This window comes from Belonocnema kinseyi, chromosome 9, assembly GCF_010883055.1.
Source record: "Belonocnema kinseyi isolate 2016_QV_RU_SX_M_011 chromosome 9, B_treatae_v1, whole genome shotgun sequence".
Lineage (NCBI taxonomy): Eukaryota > Metazoa > Arthropoda > Insecta > Hymenoptera > Cynipidae > Belonocnema > Belonocnema kinseyi.
In genome coordinates, this window is record NC_046665.1 from 48,212,584 (window position 1) to 48,237,439 (window position 24,856).

The 24,856-nt window shown below is 27.7% G+C and overlaps 3 protein-coding genes across 3 annotated transcripts in view; all 3 read left to right on the forward strand.

Moving 5' to 3' along the window:
* Positions 1 to 561: 561 nt before the first annotated feature.
* Positions 562 to 4,329, forward strand: LOC117180159. The gene is made up of 2 exons (XM_033372507.1): positions 562 to 1,894; positions 4,234 to 4,329. The coding sequence occupies exon 1, from the start codon at positions 721 to 723 to the stop codon at positions 1,795 to 1,797; it is 1,077 nt and encodes a 358-aa protein (XP_033228398.1). The 5' UTR covers positions 562 to 720; the 3' UTR covers positions 1,798 to 1,894; positions 4,234 to 4,329.
* LOC117180160 (tetraspanin-7-like) lies at positions 4,307 to 12,095 on the forward strand. The gene is made up of 5 exons (XM_033372508.1): positions 4,307 to 4,419; positions 5,108 to 5,296; positions 7,358 to 7,528; positions 7,619 to 7,750; positions 11,219 to 12,095. The coding sequence occupies exons 1-5, from the start codon at positions 4,342 to 4,344 to the stop codon at positions 11,372 to 11,374; spliced, it is 726 nt and encodes a 241-aa protein (XP_033228399.1). The 5' UTR covers positions 4,307 to 4,341; the 3' UTR covers positions 11,375 to 12,095.
* A 3,679-nt stretch (positions 12,096 to 15,774) lies between these two features.
* The window catches only part of LOC117180177 (RNA cytidine acetyltransferase-like), a 13,159-nt gene continuing 4,077 nt past the window's right edge, over positions 15,775 to 24,856 (forward strand). Inside the window, exons 1-2 of the mRNA XM_033372538.1 lie at positions 15,775 to 16,592; positions 22,439 to 23,128. Coding sequence (XP_033228429.1) covers positions 15,904 to 16,592; positions 22,439 to 23,128 — 1,379 coding nt within the window. The 5' untranslated portion in view covers positions 15,775 to 15,903. The remainder of the gene's footprint in view (positions 16,593 to 22,438; positions 23,129 to 24,856) is intronic.

Genomic DNA, 24,856 nt, shown 5'->3' on the forward strand with positions numbered 1-24,856 from the left:
ATAGTGGAGATACATTCATCATATTGGTTGAAAAATTAAACTGTTTTTGTAGAAAATTCCACTATTTGGTCAAAATGATCTTTTTTGAAAAAAATTCATATTTTTGGGTTCAAGATTCAACATTTTTGTAGAAAATTCGTCTTTTGGTTAAAAAATTCAATAGATTGGCATCTATTTTGTTGAAAATGCACGATTTTCCTGTATTTTGTCTAATGTCTTGACTTTTTTTTATGATTCATTCTAATAGGATCGAAACTTTTTTTAAATATAGAAAAGTGTAAAATTGGTTCGAAATTCTCGATTATCGGTGATTTAAAAGATTTTAATTTATTTATAAAATATTCGTCATTTAATATTAAAAACAAACAATCAAATCTTTCATCAGCATTTGATCTAGTAATCTAGTTTGTCTGGCATTACTGCAATAAATTTCACTTTATCACGACCCTAATCTTCCTTCACTTCTCAAATTACCTAACGGATTTTAAATTGACGTCATTGACATTGCAACACTTTAGTACAAGTGCAAACTATATGAATCAAGATTGACATATCGTCGGTCAGGGTCAGGAATTAGCACCTAAATTTCGAAGGGCTTCTTTCCTTCTAGAGCTTCCGAACCTATTATAAACCCTCGATTCTATTTCAGATTGATCATTAGGAAACCACCATTCCGTCAAAAATAAACAAAAACTCTGTCATCCTAAAACTGATCGCATCATGACAGTCATGATGAATTTGGAAACAAGACAACGTGCCTTTTCGGAATGGTGGACAGAAGAAACTGAATATCTTTTCCAAAAAATTGAAAGGTGGGCTACCTGTGCAAGAGGATACAATCGTCTCATATCTCAAAGAATGCCCAAAAGTCGAATGCCGATGGAAGAGAATATTTCTTCCTCCAGATCGCGCATTTCTGGAAATAAACTTTTCGTCGAAGAGGCCTCCTGGAATCCTCGTTTCCAAACTTTAAATCGTTCCCATGCCAGCAAATCTCAACCTGAGGAATTGAAACTTAATTGCTGTGGGACCTTAAATTACAAATCAAATTCAAAATTGGACAGCACTTGTCTGGAGACCTACAGCTATGATCATAGTATTTATTTCAAGACGATTGGGGATCTTAAGACAAAGAGCACCCAAGATTTGAGGGAGGAGAATCAGGATTGGCAAAAAGAGTGTCTAGATTTGAAAGATGACTTTGAAAAGGTGGATAAAGAGGAATTTAAACAGAAAATTGAATGGGAACAACCTAGAAAGAAGGAGCGATTTGACCAGCTAATTTTTATTGAATCTTTCAATGAAGAGGATGAGGAAGTTGAATATTTAACGCGTTCGCCTGTTGATATGAGCAAATTGTCGATTGATGAAGCGGATCGAAATTATGAAAATTTAGATAAATATATGAAAGATTTGAGTTCAGATCAGAATCAAAATCAGAAACAGAATATAGAATTTAATGTGAATTTTGATGATGGATTGAAGGACGTGAATGATAATTTTCAATTCGACCTGCATTTTGGAAACCCTTTGGGTCAATCGAGGAGCTTCTCAGATTTCAAATGTTTCAATGATTCAGAAGATTCAAAATATTTTAATTCGGAAAATAGAAATCAGAAAGAAATGAAGAGATTCTTCAGTCCAAGGAGGAAATCTAAATGTCAAGTTCTTGGAGATGATAATGTCTGGCCAGGGGTTTTTCTGACCTACAGAAAAAATACCGATATTGCAACTTCGCCACATGAACACGCAGAATCAGTGAGGGGAAGTGACTGTTATTTTGTTTCCGGTTCGTGAATGTGATTCGAAAATTTTAATGATTTCTACAAACAGTGAACACAAAGTGTTTTGTGAACAAAATTTGTTGGTTAAAACCAAATTATTAATGTTTTAGGTATTGATGCAAGTTAATTATTTCGCCTATCACCAGTTTTTTTAACATGTTATCTTTTCTCATTATTAACAGTTTTATGTTTTTTTAATTGGATTTTGAGGATTTTTTATAATTAGAATAATTAAAATACTAGATTTTTTATTTGAACTTCAGAAAATCACTTGCATTATTTTTTTTACTTAAAAAGGATTTCAGGGTGTCTACCAGTCGGATGATTTTAATTTTCCAGTCATTTCCCAGCTTTCTCGTGGTGCAGTAAAACAGTTCGAAATATGTGAATGATTTGAAATGGTTTCGAAAGAATTGAAAACATTTGAAAAGTTTTGAGAAATTTCTGATACGGAACAGAGAATTGTTTCAAATAATTATATTTCTGAATTTAAACAGGGATCTTTTTAATTCCCTTCTTCTAAATCAGAATTAAAATTACTTTCCAAAATTACCTTTCCATGAGAAAAATTCTTTTTTGCAAGCCAAATAATAATTCTTTACCAAAATTTCCAGTCTCAAAGTTTAAATTTTATTATAATTCCTTATAAAAATCCCCTATTTTATATTGAAAATTATCATTCTTTACGGGCATTCCCTCTTTCGACAGTCAAAATTATCATTCTTTACAAATATTCCCTGTTCCAAGTCAGATTTATTTTTATTTACAATATTTTCTATTGTGATTCAAAAATATAGAAACTCCTTTTTTCTAAAATTTAGAAGAGAGAAGTTTAAAATTCAGTAAAATTTTTATTTGAAAAAAAAAGAATTTTTAAATTAAAAAAGAATCCGATTTGGGAAAGAGAATTTTCAAACACTGAAGAATTATAACTTAAAACAGGCAATTTTGAATATCGAAATTTCAATAAAAAAGATTAACCAGAGATGAGTTCTGTACCAAAAAAGATATTTTTAAATACAAATAATATGAACTTTCAAAAACAAATTTAACTTTCTACCAAATATCTAATTTTTTGACAAATCTTTAAATTTTCAACCGAAAAATACCAGTTTTCTAAATAACAGTTGAATTTGCAACCCGAAGATATAAATTTTGAACAAAAAAGTTAATTTGCAACTAAACAGTTAAATATTCCACTAAAAGGATGCATCTTCAGCCAGAAAAATTAATTTTTTATAAAGTAGTTCAGTATTTAACCAAGTATTTGAATTTTACAAGATAAAATATTAACTATTAACGAAACATGTATCAGTTGATATTTTAACCAAAAGACAGTTTAATTCAATTATTTTATATTTCAAATCTTCTTTTAGTCTTCTGAAGGTTTCAGTCGTCTTTTGTTGAATTAATTCAACCAAAGAAGACGATTTTTCAACAAAACAGTTGAATTTTCGACCTAGAAAGATGATTTCTCTCAAAATATGTGAATTTTCAAAAACATAATTAAAATTTCAACCAAATAGTTATTTTTTTTAACCAAACGAGATGAATTCGGTACCAAAAAAATTAACTTTTAAATACAAATAATTAGATTTTCATATTAGATTCTATTAACTCAGTTTGCATTTAAACGTAAAAACAAAATAGGGAAGTTTCTTGAAAAGGGGGGGGGGGGGGAAATTGGAACTCCTTAAGAAAGGGATAATCGGGGAATAGGGGAGAGAGTAAATGTAAACGCCTGAAATGAACCAAAAAATATACAAGCATAATATTGATATACTTCACCTGCAGAATAAAATCACTAATTTTTATTGAGTATTTCAAAAAATTTGTATGCAAATTTACATTTTCCCTCACCTTCTCTACCATAGTAGTGTGACGTAGTTTGGAACGGCCCCTATTCCAAATCAGAATTCGAGTACTAAAATATATGGAACCACTTTTAATTTGCACATTACTGCATTCGAGAGAAAAATCCCGGCCACACTGAATCAAATTCAAAGTTTCCCGATTCCCCGATCAAGTTACAAGTGGATACCCTTAGTTTAAAACATTTATTATCTTAATATCTTTATAACAGAAAATAGGATTGAATCTTAAATGAGATTTGATGATCCTAATTCCATTTAAAAATAAATAATTGCTATCTAAAGTTCCCATTGCAGTCGGATTCAATTACAAATGATGTCAATAAAATTTCAAAACAATTATGTAACAATCTCAATTCCTTTTCATATGTCTTGTTAAATAAATGGATTAATTGTGAAATCTTTTATCTAATTCTGTACCCTTTTTAATTTTTGTTATTTTAATAAATATTCTTTTCTCTTTTTTGATTTGATTTTTATTAGCGTGATTGAGTTTTTATTACTTATTCAATTAATTTTCGGAGATCTGCTCTCGAGTGCATATTAATTTATTTTTACGCATGCGTCTCGGATGCAAGTACTACGCACGCGTTCGTACCTCTCGGGTTGGCAAATCGATCTTTAACGTTTGTGTCGTGTAAATTGTATTTTCCAACGAGTCATTAGGATTCAATAATAGTGAAAAAATGGGAAAACGATTGGAAAATGTTGCAGCGATGGCTTGCATGACAACTTTGCTGATGCTCTTCAACTTTGCGTTTTTGGTAAGGATTTATTTATCTCTTTCTAATAAAAAAATATAAACGATTTATATTTTAGAATATTTCACTTGGAGCCCTTAAATGGAAATTTGCATTAAATGTTTGCCAAGCATATCTATATTTCTGCAGTATTATGTATGAGACCTTATTAACAAATTATATACAAGTTAAAGGATTTGTATAAATAATCTATTAATTTCAACCATAAGTATTCAAATTTTTCGATCAGTGAAATAAGTTAATTTATTTTATTGTATTTTTTTTAGTTTTCTTCTATTAAATACATATCTTAAATAAATATAAAAAATATATCTCTTACAACATTTCACTTATAGCCCTTATAAATAGAGATTTGCATTAAATGTTTACCAAATAAATCTATATTTCTTCATTATTATGTATAAGACCTGATTAACAAATTATATAAAATAAAAATGAAAGGATTTGTATAAATAATCTATTAATTTTAATCATACTTTTCACAATTGTTCGATCAGTGAAATAAGTTCATTTATTTTATAATATATCTTCTTATTAGTTTTCTTTAATTAAATAAATATTTGTACAGAAAGTGGAATAACTTATAAATATATATATTCTTTCAATTTATTTTGGACCCTAAAGCCAAATTCACTAAAAACTATTTTACGATTAATGTTTATTGTTGTTTTATTTAACATTAATTTTTCAGTGCTCAGGAATTTTAATGCTCTGTATTGGCATTTATATGAAATGCCAATTACGTGATTATGTGGATGCAAGTATGCAAGGAAGTGGAGCAGCTCTATTGGCTCTAGCTTGTTTGGGAGCAGTTGTTGTCATTGCAGCTTCACTTGCCTGTTGCTGTACAGCTCGTGGACATCCTGCTCTACTTTATCTGGTAGATAAATATTTACAATTAAAATGGACCTACTTCTTACTCAATTTGAATTTTTCATTTGATTTTTATTTATTTTTCACCTCCTAAAACTAAACATTCTTTTTTATGATTTTTATTCTAACGAACATCATCAATCGCGCTCTACGTGCGTGACACTTCTTAATACAAAATAAAAATTTCAAACAAATATGTATTTTTTAGGTTTATTGGTTTTTAAGCTTTAAAAGATATAATTTTCCTTCGATTCTGGAGAAAATTCGACAAGATTTTTCAGGATTTCAGATAGGGACAGGCCTTGGACTCAGTTTAGAGATAAAAAATCGTGTTTGATTAAAATTTAATCTTTTTTTGATTGAAAATTAACTTTTTGGTTCAAATTTCAACGATTTGTTAAAAAATTTAACAATTTGGCCAAAAATTGGTGTATTTTGTTGAAAATTCGTCTTTTTCGGTAGCAATTTAATCTTTTTTTGATTAAGAATTGAACTGTTTGGTTGAAAATTAATCTATTGTAATTGAGAATTTAAGTATTTTGCTGAATTTTTTTTTGTGTTAATTCTGACAAACGAAATTATTTTGTTGTTGTAATATCAAAGATTACATTTTTCGTTAAAAATACATCTTTGCACGTTAAAAATTCAACTACTTGGTTGAAATATTAACTGCTTACTTGAAAGTTAAAATTATTGGTAGAAGGTTGAAAACTTTGATGAAATTTTTTTTCTTTTTGGTTGACAATTAATTTTTTTAACTGTAATTTTTTTATTTTGTTTGAAAATGCAACAATTTGGTTGTAAATTTAACTTTATTTTAGAAAACTTATATTATCGGGTTGAAAATTCAACTGTTTTTTAGAAAATTCGTCTTTTTGGTTTGAATATTCAACCATTTGGTACATAATTAAACTATTTTGTGGAAAGTTAGTTTTTTTTTGTTTGAAAATTAATTTTTCAACTGAAAGTGTAAATATACCATTTTTGATTGAAACTTAATATTTTTAATGGAAAAGTCGATATTCTGTAGTTAAAAAATCAATTATTTGTTAAGAAATTCGTCTTTTTTAAAAAAAATTACTCTTGTTCATTAAAAGTTCATCTTTTTTGGTAAAAAATGCAGTTGTTTTGTTAAAAATTAATTTGTTTTGGCTGATGATTCAACTATTTCATTGAAAATTCTTTTTTTTATTAGGTCCAACTGTTTTTTATTTGCAATTAAATTATTCTTTTGTTGAAGTTTAATTGTTGTTCAGAATTTAACTGTTTTATAGAAAATTCATATTGGTGACTCGAACATAAAACTATTTTATTGATTAGAAAAATTAACTATTTAGGTTAACATGAAACCTATTTTGTTAAAAATGGGACTTTTTTGTAGAATTTAATTTTTGTTAGTAAATCAATTTTATATGGTTAAAAAGGCAACGGTTTGGTTAAAAATTAATCAATTTTAGTTGAGGTTTTAATTATCTTGTTGAAAACTCTTCTTTTTTGGTTAAATCCGACTGTTTTTTATTTTTTATTAAAATCTTCTGTTGAAATATCAACTATTACATTTTTTCATTGAATATTCATCTTTTCTGTTAAAAATTAAAATCCTTATTCAAAAGGTTAACTACTTATTAAAAGTTCACTCTTCTGGTTGAAAATTCAGAATTTTGGCTGAAAATGTATATTCTCGAGTTTAAAATCGAATTGTTTAATAGAAAATTTTCCCTTTTCTTGAAAATTTCACAATATTTAGTACAAAATTAAACTATGTGAAACACAGATGAGGTTTAAATGGACTTCGAAACATGCCGGTTCCATACAGTAGTATAAAAAAAAACGGAGAAAGAATAAGGAAAAAGTGAGGGGTTGGTTTTAGTAGACTTTTTCCTTTTTCTCCTTTGTTATTTTGTTATGTATTTATCTCTAATGAACCGAAAAGGAGGTAGTTTTGCAATCTAATTTGCAATTGCGAATTTGTTTCATGCTCTGATTTCGTTGCAATAGACTTATTCATGAGAAAGTAGGTTGAATTTCGATCTTGAATTTTAAAAAAAGGATAAATCATTTTTTTTAGTATGGAGCTTTCCTCGCAGTAATCGCTTTACTTGAGTTGGGAGCTGGTGCATCTATTTATTCTTATCGAAGTGCATTAACAGAAGGATTTGATAAAGGACTTAATCACAGTCTCGATGCGTATCCAGACCCAAAAGCAAGAACTGCCCATGTCGACTTCATGCAGAGTCAGGTACAAAAATAATTTTGAACTATTTAAAAAATGTAATTTTTTCTGTTTAGTTTGCTTAATTGGCCGAAAATATGGCATTTTTTATTTTAGTTAGAATGCTGCGGAAACAAGGCTTACACGGATTGGTATAATATGAAGCAACCACAAGCCGTGCCACTATCCTGCTGTAAAGTTCCAAAAGAAGACTGCTTAACTAACGATCCCAATAAAATTTACACCCAGGTGAGAAAAAAAAACAGAATTCTATAGGCATAAAGGAACGTCCATTAATTACCTGAGCATGATTTTCTAAATGTTATCCCCCCCCCCCCTACCCTTCTTGTGTAAGATTTTATATTTTTTACTCAGTATATACAAAAATATATCAATGATTCTAACATTTATATCAGACTGTATCTATTTATATTTTAATTTAAAATAATAGCTTTTTAATTTCAATGAATTTTTGGGTAATTCAAAAGACTACCAAGTATTTATACAAAGAATTAAAAAATTTGTAGTGAAATTGAACAAAATTCAAAGCTTTATAGGGGTTTCATGAGATCACAAGGATTTTGAAAAGATTTGAAGGGATTACAATCATTTTAGGGTAGAATTTTAAATGATTTAAAAAGTTTTTAAGAGTTTGAAGAAATTATCTAATACAATTTCAGAGAGAATTTCGATTTTTCAAGGGGTTTGAAAAGATTTTGAGGGGCTTTGAGGGATTTTAAGGAATTAAGAATGATTTACATGGATTTAAAGGCTTTAAGAGATTTTGAGAGTTTTTAAAAGTTATCGAAATATTTAAAAATAAGTCACGACATTTCAAAGGATTTCATGTGATACCGAAGTATTTTCATGAATTTCAAAGGATATTAGGTGATTGTAATGGAACTTCAAATATTTGAAAGGGTATAAGGAGATTTCATAATATTTTGAAGCATTTCAATGGATTTCAAGAGATTTAAAGGTGCTTCGATGATTTCACGGGATTTGGAAGGATAATAATAGATTAAACTTCACCGAAGTATTTAAACGAATTTTAAAGGATACCAATGAATTTAATTTTTTTTAAGATTATATTGATTTCAAAAGATTTGTAAAGATATTCAATAATTTTAACAGATATAAAAGGGTCTCAACGATTTGATAGGATTTCCCAGGATTTCAGAATGCTTTAAAAGATTCCAAGGTATATTCACGGATTTTAGAAGATTTTATAATTCGAATTTCGAAGGATTTCCGAATATTATCAAGAATTTTAAAATATTTTTAAAAAGTTACGGGATTTCAAAGAACTTCATCTGCTACCGAAATATTTTGACGAATTTTGAATATCGTCAGAGGGGTTGAATGCAGTTTTGAAGGTTTGAAGTGATTTACAAATATTTGCAAAAATTTCAAAGAATTTTTAATTATTTCAAGAGATGCAAAGGGTTTTAAGGGATTATAATAGATTACAAAAAATCACGATCTTTCAAAGATTTGAAAGGAGGTTCACGGGATTCCAAAGGGTTTTAAGAGATTAAACTTTTCCGAAGTATTTAAACGAATTTTAAAGAATACCAGTGGATTTTAATTATTTTTTCAAAGATTTTAATAGATTTTAAAGAATTATAACACATATACAAGGGTCTCAACGATTTGATGGGATTTCACAGGATTTCAAAATATTTCGAAAAGATTTCAAAGTATATTCACGTACTTTAGAAGGTTTGTTAATGAGAATTTCAAAGGATTTCCGAATGATATCAAGAATTTTAAAAGATTAAAAAAAAGTCACGGGATGTTGAAGGATTTCATGTGGTATTGAAGTATTTTGATGAATTTCGAAGGTCGTCAGAGTGGTTAAATGTAATTTTGAAGGTTTGAAGGATTTCTAAATATTTGCCAATATATTAAAGGGTTTTAACAAATTTGCTGAGATATAAAGGGGTTTAATGGATTTTAAGAGATTAAAATAATACACGAAATTTTGAAGGATTTCATGTGATACCGAAGTATTTTCATGAATTTTAAAGGATATCAGGGGATTTTAATGACATTTCGAAGAATTTAATGGATTTAAAAGGATTACAAAATAATTGCAAATATATTTACAAATTTAACTAACTAATATCAAGATTTAACGAGATTTAAAAGTATTTCCGAATATTAAAAAGGATTTAAAGAAATTTCAAAAAAGTCTCGTAAAACAATCAGGTAGTACCGAGGTATTGGTATGAATTTTGGGATTTTAATTAATTTTTAGAGGATTTCATAATATTTCGAAAGATTTAATAGAATTTAATGTATTTAAAGGGGTTTCAAGAGATTCAGAAAGAGCGCCGTGGATTTTAAAGATTTCTATGAATTTTAAAGGGATTTCAAACATTTCAGGGAAATCTCGTAATTTCAAAATACTTCATGTAATTTCAAGGATTTTAACCAATTTTAAAGAGTTTTTAAGTGTTTTTCACTGATTCTCAAGGATTATGAGGAATTTTTATGGGATTTTGAAGATTTTAAAAGATTTCAAATAAGTCACGGGATTTCAAAATATTTTTAAAGAATTTCGTGAGGTTTCGAAGTACACATTTTTTAAAATATTTGAGAGATACCAAGGAATATCAAGGGGATTTTAAAAAGACTTGAACATGACAATTCATGACCAGACCCACCTTCCTTAGAGCCTCTTATTTATTATCCCAAATTTTCAACTTGATGTAGCACTTCGTGTAAAAATCAATTGGGAAATAAAAAAAGTGTCGGCATGGTAGGAGTCTAGTCACGTGACCCACTTGTCACATGGCCTTAATATGATTTTAAGGGATTTCCTAATATTATAAAGGATTTTAAGATATTACAAAATTTCTGAAGATTTCAAAGGATTTTCTCTGGTACTGAACTATTTTTAATCATTTTTAAGAATATCATGGGATTTTTATGAGATTTCGATATTCGAAGTGATTTATAGAGCTAGGTTTTTAAAAGATTTTCAAAGATATCAAAATATTTCACAGGGTTTTAATTAGGAGTCTTGAAAAAATTTTAAACAATATCCATGGATTTTAAGGGATTTCGTATAAGATTTAAAAACATTTAACGGAATTTTATAGGATATCCGAGTATTATGAAGGATTTTAAGGGATTTCGAGGAACTTTAATGGCTTTTTAAAGATTATAATGAAATTTCATATATTTTAGGAGATTTCAAGAGATTAAGATAGATTCCAATGGGTTTTCAAGATTTCTATGAATTTTAAAGGGATTTGAAATATTTCGAAATATTCCCTGGAATATTTAATAATTTAATAATAGTTTTTGGAGATTTTTAAAGATTTTTAAAAAACACGAGATTTCGTGTGAGTTCGAAATATTTTAAACAAATTTTGAAGAATAACAGAGCATTTTAATGGGATTTTATAAGATTTTAAAACATTTGAAAAGATGATTATAGAGATTTTAAAGGATTATAAGGAATTTTTATAAGATTTTGAAGATTTTTAGACGTATGTAGTATAAAATATAAGGTATATAATAAAAAAAAAATTATTATATAATGCGTATAAAAATTAGAAAGAGAAAATTTATGTAAGATATGCTTTGGACTCCCCCTCCCTCTCTGTTCCCTAAGCAAAGAAATTAATGAACGCTCCCTATAATTAAAACTCGATTTTTTCTATTAATTATTAAATTTTAAAAAGTATAAATAATAATTAATTTCAGGGTTGTTACAACCGAGTGATTGAATCGATAAACAACAATGTTGGTCTCGTAGCAGGATGTGCGATTGGTGTTGCATTTTTTCCCCTAGTAGGAGTTTTTCTCGCTTGTTGTCTTGCCAATAACATTAACAAAGCAAAATACGAGCAGGTGGCCTAGCCCCAGTAATTTTGAAATTTTTCCAACCGGAATTGTTTCAACTCAAATTTAAATGAACCATTCCAGAAATATTTTATTTGTAGAACGAAAAATGTAATCTTCTTTAATGGAAAATGGATAAAGAATCTGATGGAATCAAGCAAACCCCACAAAAAGGCTTATCAATAAAGTGTACTATAACAATTATGTGAGACCATACAGAAATACAACAAATATAACTGTTATAATAGTATAACTTGCTGAGCTACACGATTTTCAGCAAACTAATGTGATAATTATTATTCCATAGTACCACAATTATACAATTCTATATTTATTATATAATTATAACATAAATTAAGTTCATGTGTATATATTATGTATCATATTGTTTATGTAAATTATGTAAATTTGAGGTTTGCTGCGGGATCGAACGAATTAGTGAATTGGTTTAAGAAAATAGTTTTTATGAAATGAAAATTATATATATATATTTTATTATTAATATTTAATCTGTTTCTATAATATATTTATGTTACGATCATATTTTATCTACAGCGAGATATACATGATTGTATATTAAATGTATAAATGTCTTTGTCGTCTTCTCTCATGTGATCAGTCAATTATTTTGTTTTCACCTGTTTAACATTAATCGTGTAACGAGGAGATAAACTTTATCGCATAAATTAAAAATGTACCTATTACACATTTAAGGACAGATATTGTACTCAAAAAGTATTTTAATATTCGAATGTTGTCGATTAAAAATATATCTATCCTTATATCAATGTTAATTATTTATTGTTTACTCATCCAGCCTTTTCAAAATTGCGCTCTTCTCCACGCTCAACATTCTCTCAAAAAGGGGAAATATGGTGATCACGAAAACAGGGAAATATATTTTTTTAAAGAAATAAATGTAGATACCATTTTAAATTCAATGGTAACAGCTTTAAATTCGTGGAATTTTAAGTCGAAATACACTGTACTTTCAACAAAATAATTTAACTTTCATCCAGAAAAGATTTTCTGCCAAAAGAGACGAATTTTTAAACAATATGTTGAGTTTTTAAGTCAAAAAGATCATTTTTCTACAAAACAGGTATATTTTAAACTCAAAATATGAATTTTTAACAAAAAGTGAATTTTCAACCAAATAGTTTAATTCTGAGATGAAAAAGACAATTTTTTTCAAAGACTCTTTAATTTCCAACAAAAAAGTGAATTCTCAACCAATAACAATAATATATAATAATATTTAAACTATCAACAAAAAGATGAATTTGCAACTACAAAAATTAACTTTCTATCACAAAAACGTACAATTTCCTACAAATCGATTGAATTAAAAAATGGTTGTTTTTATTGAAAATTTAAGTTTCAATCAAATAGTTTAATTTTCTACTTACGTTTTGAATTTTCAAACTAAAGAAATGAATTTTAACAAAAGACTTGAATTTTCGAGCAAAAAAGTAACTTTTTAAGAAAATAGTTCAATTTTCAATCAAATAATTGAAGCTTTAACGAAATAGTAGAATCTTAATCACATAGTTGAATTTTCGACTATAAAAGATGACCCTTTGAAACCATTTTTAACAAAAAATTAAATTTTGCAGCAAATAGTTAATATTTCAACCTACAAATATATATTTTCAAGCAGATAGTTGAACTTCCAACTAAAAAAGATCAATTTTCCATCAAATACTTAAATTTTTAACTAAAAAAGATGATTTTTCCACCAAAAAAGATGAATTTTCAGCTTAAAAGGACAATTTTCCAATTCAAAAAGACACATTTCCAACGAAACAGTGGATATTCTAACACAAAATATGACTAACAAAATATATGAATTTTCAACAGCAAATAAAATTTTTAACAAATTAGTTCAAACTTTAATCTTATGGTTGTATTCTTAACGCACAAAAATAAATTTTTAACCAAATGATAGAAACATAAATCAAAAAAATTCAACTTCAACCAAAAACAGTTGTATTATTAACCAAATAATTGATTTTTTTAGCTAAATAGACAGATTTTCAACAACAACAAAAATAAATTTTCTATCGTGTAGTTAAGTTTTTACAACATACATAGTTAAATGTTAAAATAAATAGTTAAATTATCGACTGAATAGTTGGATTTTCGAGCAAAAAGATAAATGTTATACAAAGAAAAATAACTTTCTATCAAAGAAAAAAAAGAAATTCCAACAAATGTTCTACAAGATAATTGAACTTTTAATGCCAAAATATGAGTTTATAACAAAAAAGTTCGTTTTTAACCAAATACATGAATATTTTACAAATTTTTGAACTTTTCAAGTTAAAGAGACGATTCCTCTCATCTGGTAGAAAATTAATTATCTTGGTTAAAATGTATAATTTTTAGTTGAAAATTTAATTATTTGGTTGAAAAATAACTGTTTCGTAGAAAATTTGTTTGAAAATTATTTCAACAAAATATCCGAGTTTTTAACCATGTAGTTCAATTTTTACCTAAAATCTAACAATTTCAAAAAATCTGGAATATTTTAATGCTCGGTTAAGAAAGGTAATTTTCAAACAAAAAAAATAAACAAAATAGTTCAATGTTCCAGCAAATAGTATAATGTTTCACCAACAGAGATGAACTCTGAACCAAAAATATAATTCTAGACTTTTCAGTAAAAACAAATTAACTTTAAACCAAAAATAGTTGGATTTTCTTATCAGGAATTCTGTTCATTCAGCTCACATTTAAGCGAAAAAATTTTAAAAAGGGGAAGATTCTTGAAAACAGATAACAGAGGAAAAAGGATGAATCCCTCAAAAAAGGGGGAAAAAGATAAAAGTACATATAAGCTATAGGTATACCCGGGCAAAATTGTACGCAAGCGTTATTTTGAGAAATCGATTCAGCAAACCCTTCTGCAACATTTCAAATTAGTGTCAGTCATAACAGTAAATCGATCGTGCTCGGGAGCCAAAAATAAATTTGAATCGTTACTCTGAATACTGAAATATTAACTGAATGCTAAATTAGGAAATACAAGATCACATTATGATTCAATTGGAAACCTTTGAAATGTACAAATGATTATAAATTTAAGACTTTAAAAATTAATCAATTTAAAAATTAAGCTCTTAAAATTGAACAAGCGTTTTTAATTAACCAATTTCAATTGAAAAAAACGCTATTGAGAACGTTCCTAATTACATAAAGCTTTATGAGTCGCAATATTATGCTTGTTCAATTTTGAGAATATTTCTAAGTTTATATAAAATGAAATGATTTAAAAAATAAGTGATCCAAATAAATGATTTTATATATCCGAAAATGTCAAAATTGAACATTTATCAAACTATCAAAAATTACAAAATTAATAAAGAATATTGTATTTTCAAGCTTAGCGATTTTTGGATCACCCTAATGATGATATTTTCGATAAAAATGCAATGGTATTATATAAATTGTTTTTTTTTAAATTATTTTTATTGAAACATCTTGTTTCGAAACACGAAAGCAACGAAGATCGAATAAAAATGAATTTATTGGTGCATACTTTATACACTCTTTCTCCTACTCTTCTTTGTTTTCCCTTTTTAAAAGAATTCCTCTTTATTCCTATATTACCAAGAAAATTTCCTCTTTTCTCAAGTTTTTGCTTAAATTCGAACTGAATTAACAGAGTCCAATACCAAAATCCAACTATTTTTAAATATTTAAAACTTAATTCTATTGTGAAAAATCCAACTACTATTTTGTTAATAAGTAATTTTTCTTGGTCAAAAATTCAACTGGTTTATTGACCATTTGTCTTTTCGTGTTCAATTCAACTGTCTTTCTTATACCAAATAATTTTTCGATAAAATATCAATCAATCTCAACAAAATGTAATTACATTTTTCATGAAGAATTCATCTGTTGAACGTTCATTATTTTAGTAACAAATTGAACTAATTTTTTGTTTTAAATTTAAGTTTTATATAAAATACGTTTTTTTAGTTTAAATATTCTTTTTTTGTTGTTAAAATTTCTACTATTGTGATAGAAAATCCAACTGTATAGTACTACTTTTTACATTCTCATTCAGTAGAGTGTATATATACATCCATTTTATTTAGCAGAATTTATTCCCTTATTTTTGAGAAAAATCACCCCTGTTTTAACAGCATTTTGGGTTAATTAATTTATGTATTTTGGTTACAGGTCCTAAAGATATTTATCCTGTTTTTACACTATTTATTAGTATTTATTTTATTTATATCTATTTTGTCCTGATATAATAGTAATACTCTCTCACTTTTTTAACAGAATTTGAATTTTGAAACTATAATTATAGAAATTCGCAAAATGATTTTACCGACGAGGTTTTGCAAATCTTCCTTATCTTACTGAATACTGACACTTATCTTTTCGACCCTTCGGAAGTGAGGTTATGTTTCCCCATAACAAAACAGAAAAACAGTGCACGTGTTCCGTCCCCTGTCTCTTTTCCATCAAATAATCCCATCAGAAACTGCACACATAGCTAAAAAAAATAAATAAAAAGCATCAAAAGCTCTAAAATGACTTTAGAAATAGACAATCGCATCCAAACCGTCATCGAAAATGGAGTGAAAACCGGTCACCGGACCTTTTTCGTCATCGTCGGGGAGAAGTCAAAAGACCAGATTATGTACCTTCACCACATGCTATCCAAAACAGAAAAGTCCTGTCCCTCAATATTATGGTGTCACAAAAAAGAACTTACTTTTTCTTCAAACCGCAAGAAGAAAATGAAGTCGCTCCAGAAGAAGGTGAAGTCTGGGAAGCTTGATGTCCACGAGGACGATCCCTTTGACCTCTTCATTCTCTCCGCAAAAATCCGCTATTGTCCCTACAAAGACAGTCAAAAAATTCTCGGAAACACATTCGGAATGTGCGTCCTCCAGGACTTTGAAGCCCTAACCCCAAATTTACTCGCCCGGACGATGGAAACCGTCGAGGGTGGGGGCATCATCGCGATCCTCCTTCAGAGTCTAAATTCCCTGAAACAATTATACACCATGCAGATGGATGTTCACCAGCGACTCCGGACCGAGGCTCATCAGGATGTCGTCTGCAGGTTCAACGAAAGATTTCTTCTTTCCCTCGCTTCCTGTGCCCGGTGTTTGGTCATCGACGATCAGTTCCATGTGCTTCCGATATCGATGAAAAATCTCAAAATGAATGCCTGTGTAAAGACGACTTTGCCAGAAAATTGTACAGAACCCAGGTAAAAACGAATTTCCATTTGAAGTAATAAACACTGAGCTACAAATCATTTTAAGCAATTTTAAGGTAGATATATTAAAAATTGAACGATTACATTTTTGTTATAAACTGAAGACTTCTTAAATTAAAAGTTAAATTATTTTTATTACAAATAGTTTAAAAATCCTTTTAAAGATTCAAATTTCTATTTCAAAATCTTGAAACATCTAGATGTTGTGTTACATTTATTCAAATTTTCAATTATTCTTGACATTTTTAGAAAACTTTTTAACATCTTTTGAAATGTTTCGATATCTTCCTATTTTTTTTTTCTAATCCTGCAAACTTAAGAATATTTTCTTAAAATCTTCCAGACTCAGTTTGGCAATTTTGGAAATCTCTTTAAATATTCTCTTAAATTTAATTTTTCAAAATAAAAGTTATTTTCAATTTTCCTGAAAATTTGTTTTATTCTTTTAAAGCCTTTCATAATTCTTGAAAAGCTTTTAAGTTTTTTGTTCGAAATTTGCATTAGAATTAGGACGTGGGCTATTTGCACCGAAATTTCGGTACGAATATCTGCATTTCGTCGGTGTTCGTAAACACTTCGTTTAAATTATGTAAAATCATTACAAAAATTTAATTGATTTTGAATCTTTTCAGACCCTCTAAATATCTCTTCAACTTACTCGATTTTTTTCTAGGTATTATAGGTGTTCAATATTTATTATAGATCAAAATTCAACAATTGTAACATTGAAATTTTATTTTTTTGTTAAGTTTTGAATATTTAATTTAAAATTACTGATTTCACATGGACAATAAAATATTTATGAATATCCGTCAATTGTTATTTTTCTTCATTAAAATAATTTCAAAGTTTAAACTAAAAAGATATTTTAAATTGAATCTATTTTAAAATTGAAAATAATTTATAAAGTTTCAATCGAGCGTTTACATTTGTTTAACTACAAAAACTTTCCAATTCAAGTAGTTCAATTTTTAACGTTAAAATCTCAAAATTGACTGTAGTGAATCTTTATGACGATTCACAATTGCAACCAATACAAAATCTGCCTTGTGAACTGATTTTAATTTAGTTAAATTGCAAAAATGTTGATACTTAAAATGTAACCATAGTCTTAATCTGAAAAAAAACCGCAAGTGTTTAAGAAATATTTAAATGTACGCAATTGTTTGGTTAAAAATTCTTGACCAGGAATTTTACAAATTTTCAGAAGACAAATCTATCCAAGTTCGATTTCAACTGTTTTTTAAATAATTAGTTGAATTGATATATTTCTCAATTATGATATCATTCAGTTTATAATGCGTAATTCGAAAATTTAATTTAATTAAGAAAAAGAATAATTATTTAATATTTAGCAATATTTGACTTATAATTTAAGACGACTAAATTGAAGCCAAGTATTTAAAAGTAAACAATTTAAAACTTAATTGTTTGACATCGAAAGCTTTGAATTGTTAAAATTTCGAAAACTTTTAAACATTTTAAAGTTACAATTTTTATTGTTCTGTTTAATAATATGTTTAATTTGTAAGCGAAATTGTCGAATTTTAATGTATAAATAATAATTGAACACGTATTTTAATAATATTGGAAATATCTTAAAATCTTTTTGAATATTCTGTTAAAATAATTTTTCAAAATGAAGAATCATTTTCAATTTTCCTTTGGAATTTTAAGAAAATGTTTTTATTCGTTTGGAGTCTTTCACAAATCATGAAAAGCCTCTAAATTATTTGTAACCTGCAAAAATCTAGGTTTTGTTTTAAATTAGATTGTGGGTATTTTCACCGAAATTTCGTTACAAATCAACACATTTTTTCGGTAAACACACTTCATTAAAAATATTTGAAATTATTTCTAGTTCTAAATTAATTTTTAATCTTTTTGAAACTTCTAAATATCTATTAAAATTACTCTATTTGTTTCTAAAATCAATAAATGTTCAATTGTTTCAAGGATGCTTAAACTATTTAAAATTAAAATAATTTAAATTCTATTTTAAGAAATTTTAAGTTGAAAAAAAATTTAATTTAAAAATATTTACTGGCCAAAAAGAACTGAATAATATAATTCTAACAATTTTTAAAGTTCATTGATTGATTCTTTAAATTGAAGTATTGAAAATGTTAACCTGGATTTATATTTTTGGAACTTGATCTAAATCTTTGAACTCTATAATTTATGAATGTTAAAACATCCGAATTTTGCAGTTTAAAATCATTAAACTTGAAATTATTTAGTTGAAAAGTGTTAGTAGTTTACACGTGTAAATCATTGAACAATTCAATGAAAAATTTTTAATATAAAAACTTTTAAACTTCAGTTTTAAAAGTTAAAAATTCCAGAGTTCCACTTTGAATGCTTTAGTTTTTTGTTTATTTTTTATTACTTGTACTTTTACTGTTTGGCTTTAGATTTAGATTTTTTAAATTTTATTGACAGGGAAAAATATTTGCGAACCGGGGAAAAATCGGGAAAGGACCGGGAATTTTTTTCTTTGATTAAAACGGTCACCCTGAATATTTTTGATTGAAATATTAACCATTCCATTTTTTGTGAAAAATTCAAGTATTTAGTTGAAAGTGGAACTATTTTGTTCAAAATAAATTTGTTTTGGTTTATGATTTATCGTTTTAAAACAAAAACCTTTTTTTAGGTTGAAACTTGACCTACTTTGTTGAAAATTAGTTTTATTGTTAAAAATTAATTTTTCAACTGAAAATATAACTAATCCATTTTTGATTGAAAGTTTATCTTTCAGTTGAAAATACAGTTATTTAGTTGAAAGTTGAACTAATTTGTTTTTAAGAAAACTGAAAAGTTTAAAGAAAAATTAGATGCTCAAGGAAAATGTATAAAGAAATTGCGAAAATTTGGTTATTTGTAAGTAAACTAAATTAAGTCTGAAATTCCAACCTAATTGTCAAATGAAAACTATTCAAGAAATGTGCTTTGAATTGCAAGTCGTCAATTGACTTCAATATACTGCTCCACAACTTGCTAATCCATCCACTGCATGAGAACGGTGTACTAGTTCTATTGTATATATACAATTCACTGAAATTCGAGACATTCAACTCAAATCACGGACCAATTTTTTAATTGCAGGGATCACAGCGATTCATTCTTACAATTTTAGGTAAAAAGGATTTTTTTTCCGAAAAAAGGGAATTAAAAGGGTATTTCATTTATTATTCGAAACTTCTGAAATCAGATGGGTATCTGGTGAATATTGAACGAAAGTTTCCTCTTAACAGTATCGTTTTTTAGGAAGTTTTCTACTCATTTTTTTGTTTAACATTCTTTTTTTAGCTATTCTGAAAAAATCGATTGAAAACTTCAACAGTTTCTACTGATAGAATACATCAGAAAAAAAATGCAAGAAGATCAAAGATTGGAAAATAGATAAATAACAGTATTGAAAAATGATCATGCTAGAACTTTTTTTAATGTAATTTTATCACTATATATAGATTTTGATTCCTCACTCTCGTCAATTTTTTCTAGTGTATACTTTTCAGTAAAGAACCCTGTGCTGATCGAACTATCTTTTGCAATAAGATAGAAAGATATCGTTTGAAAAACGCAAAAATGACTATTTATAAAAACCTACTTTTTTGCATTATATTTTCAGGTTCCAGAATTTTTCTTCTGCAACTACTCCTTTTTCTCGGTTTTACACTTAAATGCGAACTGAATGAATAGAAGCCAATAAGAAAATCGAACCATTTTTAATTGAAAGTTAATTCTTCTTGACTGAAAAGTCTACTATTATATTTTTGTTTAAGAATTCATTTTTTTGGTTGGCAATTTTATTATTTGCTTAGAAATTCAATTATTTTGTTAAAAATACAACAATTTTGTTAAAAAGTCATCCCTTTGGGTTGACAATTCAAATGTTGTTTAGAAAATTCGTCTTTCTGGATCGAGAGTTAAACTATTTTGTTGAAAATTAAATTATTTTTGTAGGAAATTTGCCCTTTTGGCTTGAAAATTCAATAATTTGGTTGAAATTTTTTTCTTCCTTGGTCGGCAAATCTTTCTTGGTTGAAAATTGAACTATTTTGTTAAAAATAATATTCTTTATTGGAAATTCAATCGTTTTGTAGAAAATTCGACTTTTTGGCATGAACATTTAACAATTTAGTTGACATTTTTTTCTTTCTTGACTGAAAAATCTTTTTTACTTTCAAATTTATGTTTTTAGTTTGAAATTTTATCCTTTCGGTTAAAATGCAACTTTTTGGTAGAAAATTGATCTGTTTTGGTTGAAGATTCAACTATTTTGTTTAACATTCGTCTTTTATGGTTGAATTTAACATTTTTCTTTGAGATATCCCTTTTTTTAAATTAAAGTATTTGGTGGAAAATTTAATTATTTTGTTAAATGTTCAACAATTTTGTCAAAAGTGAATTCTGGGTTGAAAGTTAAATTACTTTCTTAAAAATAATATATTTTTTGTTTTGAAGATTCATAATTTTAATTAAAAATTCATCTTTTTGGTTGAAAATTAAATTATTTTTTTTAATTTCTCTTTTTAGGTTAAAAATTCGTATTTTGGGGTAGAAAATTTAACTTCTTTATAGAAAAGTCGTCTTTTTCGCTAAAAGTTCAACCGCTTGCTTGGAGTTTTTTTCTTTGTTCATCTACAAATCTTTCTTCGTTAGAAATTCAGCTTTTGTTATGTAAATTCATCTTTTTTTTGTTGAAAGTTATTCTTCTTAAACGAAAAGTCTGCTTGCATTTTTTTGGTTAAACATTTATCTCTGTTTTTGTTTTGTTCAAAATTGATTAATTTGTATGAAAATAAACTTTTTGGTTGAAATTTCAATTGTTTGTAGAAAATTCGCCTTTTTTCTTGAAAATTTCACAATTTGATTGACATTTTATTTATTTCTTGACTGAAGAATATTTTTTAGTTGCAAATTTTTTGTTTTTAGTTACAAATCTAATCTTTTTTTATTAAAATACCAATTGTTTGGTTGAAAATTAATCTGTTTTATTTGAGGATCCGACTATTTTATTGAAGATTCCTCTTTTTGTATCACTCTAACAGTTTTTAATTTTAAATTAAATTCTCTTGTTTTTGTTATGTGAACTATAACAATTTTCGGTGAAGATTAATTTTTTTGGATTGAAAATTCATATGATCGTGTTGAAAATTTAACTCTTTTGTAGTAAAATTTGCTTTTGCTTTTGAGAATTCAGCAATTTAGTGGATATTTTTTGCTTTCTGGGCTGAAAAATCTTTCTTGGTGGAAGATTCATCTGTTTGATTGAAAATTTAACTATATTCTTAAAAATTCGTGTTCCTGTTATTTTTAAATGACATTTTTTTCAATTAAAAATTCAAATTTTTAGGATGAAAGTTAATCTGTTTTGTAGAATATTCCTCTTTTAGTTTCAAAAATTTAAGAATTTGGTACAAAATTCAACTAGAATATTTCTTTCTTTGTGGAAAATTCATATTTTCGGGTTTGAAAATTGAACTTTACGCAAATTAATTTTTTTTGTTTGTTAAGTTAAACTCTTTGTGAATAGTTAATTTGAAATAATATTTAAACTACTTAGTTAAAATGTAATTTTTTGTTTGGTTAAAGATTTATCATGTTAGTTGAAAATTTATCTTTTTGATCCTTTAAATCTACAAAATTAGTGAATAAATCGTTTAGGAAATATTAAAAATTAGTATCATAAGAAACAATCTCTTTCAAAGCATCTTTTTTCCAATGACTTGAATTTCTGTTTATCATTCTTAAAAAATGAATCGAAACTTTGTGAATTGTGTTTAACCATAATTGTCAATTGATTTCCATTATTCTTTTTTTTTTTGCAGGGAACTCGACGCTTTGAAAAAAAGGCACCGAGATAAGCCGAATTTCAATTTGTTGGAATGTTGCAAAACCCTGGACCAGGCGAAGGCCTTGCTGAAGTTCATCGAGACGATTTCAGAAAAAACTTTACGTTCCACAGTTTCTCTGACAGCAGCAAGAGGTCGGGGAAAATCGGCTACAATGGGACTCGCGATAGCTGGTGCGATTGCTTTCGGATATTCCAATATCTATGTTACGAGTCCGAGTCCTGAAAATTTGAACACGCTTTTTGAATTTGTCTTCAAAGGCCTCGACATCCTGGATTATAAAGAGCACACTGATTATAGTATTGTGCAGTCGAGGAATCCAGAGTATAATAGAGCGATCATCCGGGTGAATTTTTTTAGAAATCACAGACAAACAATTCAGTTTATTAATCCTCCGGATGCCCAGAATCTTCAGCTGGCGGAATTGTTGGTTATTGATGAAGCTGCAGCGATTCCTTTGCCTCTCGTCAAGAAGATGTTTGGACCCTATTTAATTTTCCTCGCTTCGACGATAAATGGATATGAAGGCACTGGAAGATCCTTATCCTTGAAATTACTCCAGCAATTGAGGGAACAGTCGCGGGGGGCGGATTCCAAGGAGAAGAAGAAGGACGGTAAAGGTTTGGATCGAAGTTTGGAGGAACTGACCTTAGAGGAGTCGATTCGGTATGTAAGACCATATCTTCAATATTTTTCTATAATATTTTCTGGAATATTTCTATAATTTTAAAAATATGATTTCAAGGATCGCAGTTGATCCCACTTTTCCCATTTTGCACTTTAAACTAAAAAAATCCCCTAAAATACATAAAACAGGGCGTCTACTCACATCCTCGAAAAAACTTCTCTAGCAATTCCAGGCTTTTCCCGGTATCTCTAGATTTTCCGAGGTACAACTTTTCTTAAGAAGATCATTACTTAATATCCAAAGAACAGAATTTTAATCAGCTAACATTTCAGCATCGAATTTTGTATAAACGGAATAAAACGATTTCAAATTTTTTTCAATAAAAAAATATGACTTTTTAACAAAATAGTTTAACAAAATTATTACATTTTATACCAAAGTATTGAATTCTCAATCAAATGGTCGAATTTTCAAACTAAAGAAATTAAACTTTAACCAAAAATTTGAACTTTCAACGAGAATAGTTCAATTTTGAACAAAAAATATAATAGTTAATTATTTAACTAATACAAAACGAATTTCCTGGAAAATAGTTTAAGTTTTAATCAAAGAGTTCAATTTTCAACAAATAATTAAATTTTTAACAAAATAGTTGAATCTTCAAAAATAAAGATTAATTGTCAACCAAACAGAAAAAGAATTTTCAACCAAAATTTTCTACAAAAAAATACGACTTTTCAAACGACCAATTTTTTTACCAAAAAGGCGAATTTTTAACCAAAACGGTTGAATTTTTAACCCCCGAATATTAAAGTTCTAACTAAATAACAACTTTTGAAACATAAACCCATAAGTTAAATTTTCCAACAAAAAAGACAAATTTTCGACAAATACAATTTTTTCAGTCAAGAAAAAAAAAAAGTTGATTTAAATCGTTAAATTAAAGAGAAAATATCAACCAGCAAGATTAGGTTTCTACCCAAAAGACGAATTTTTAACTAAAATTGTGAACTCTCAATAATTTTTTTCTCTCCATAATTTTCTTTTTCTCCTCCTCACTTCCCACTTTTACTAGAAACATTCCTTCTTTTCCTTCTTTTGACCCTCCTATTCTCTTGACTCCTTCTACCCTTACCTGCACTCAAATATCTCGAAAAAGATTTGTTATTTCCACTTCTCCTGGTTCACTCTCCACTTTTAATCTCTTGACTACTATGTTATTTTTCCTCTTTGCCCTTTCTTCCCCTTCTAATCTTCTTTCGATCTCACTGAGTCTTTTCTTCAATCTTTAATTCTCACTTCGGACGTTCTTTTCATTCCCTTGAACTATTTCCTCATTTTCTGTTTTTCCCCCATATGCTCATTCCTAATCTCTAGACTGGATACCCGCTCTTCCAACTGCTTTATTTCTCTAGATCTCTGTTCGTCAACCTCTCTCTGTCTATTCTCAATGCTCTCTAGCTTACCCCAAACCTTGTCTTTCTCCTCCTTCCAACGTTTATCCCATTCTTCCCATTTTTCTCTGACCTTTTTCACTTCGCCCCTTACATCGGTTCCCTGCCTATTCATATCCCTATTCATTTCATCCAGTCTCTTTCTTGTTTCCTCTCTAAAGCCTTTAATGAGAGCTTCCAATTTTTCAAACATTCCCCGATCCCCCGTCTCTCTCTCTGGAGTTTTCCTTTTAATTCTCACTCTCTTGTTCTCCTGGTCCCTTTCTACCTCATCTTCCCCAGCCACTCTTTTCCTTTTTTCCTCCCCTTCAC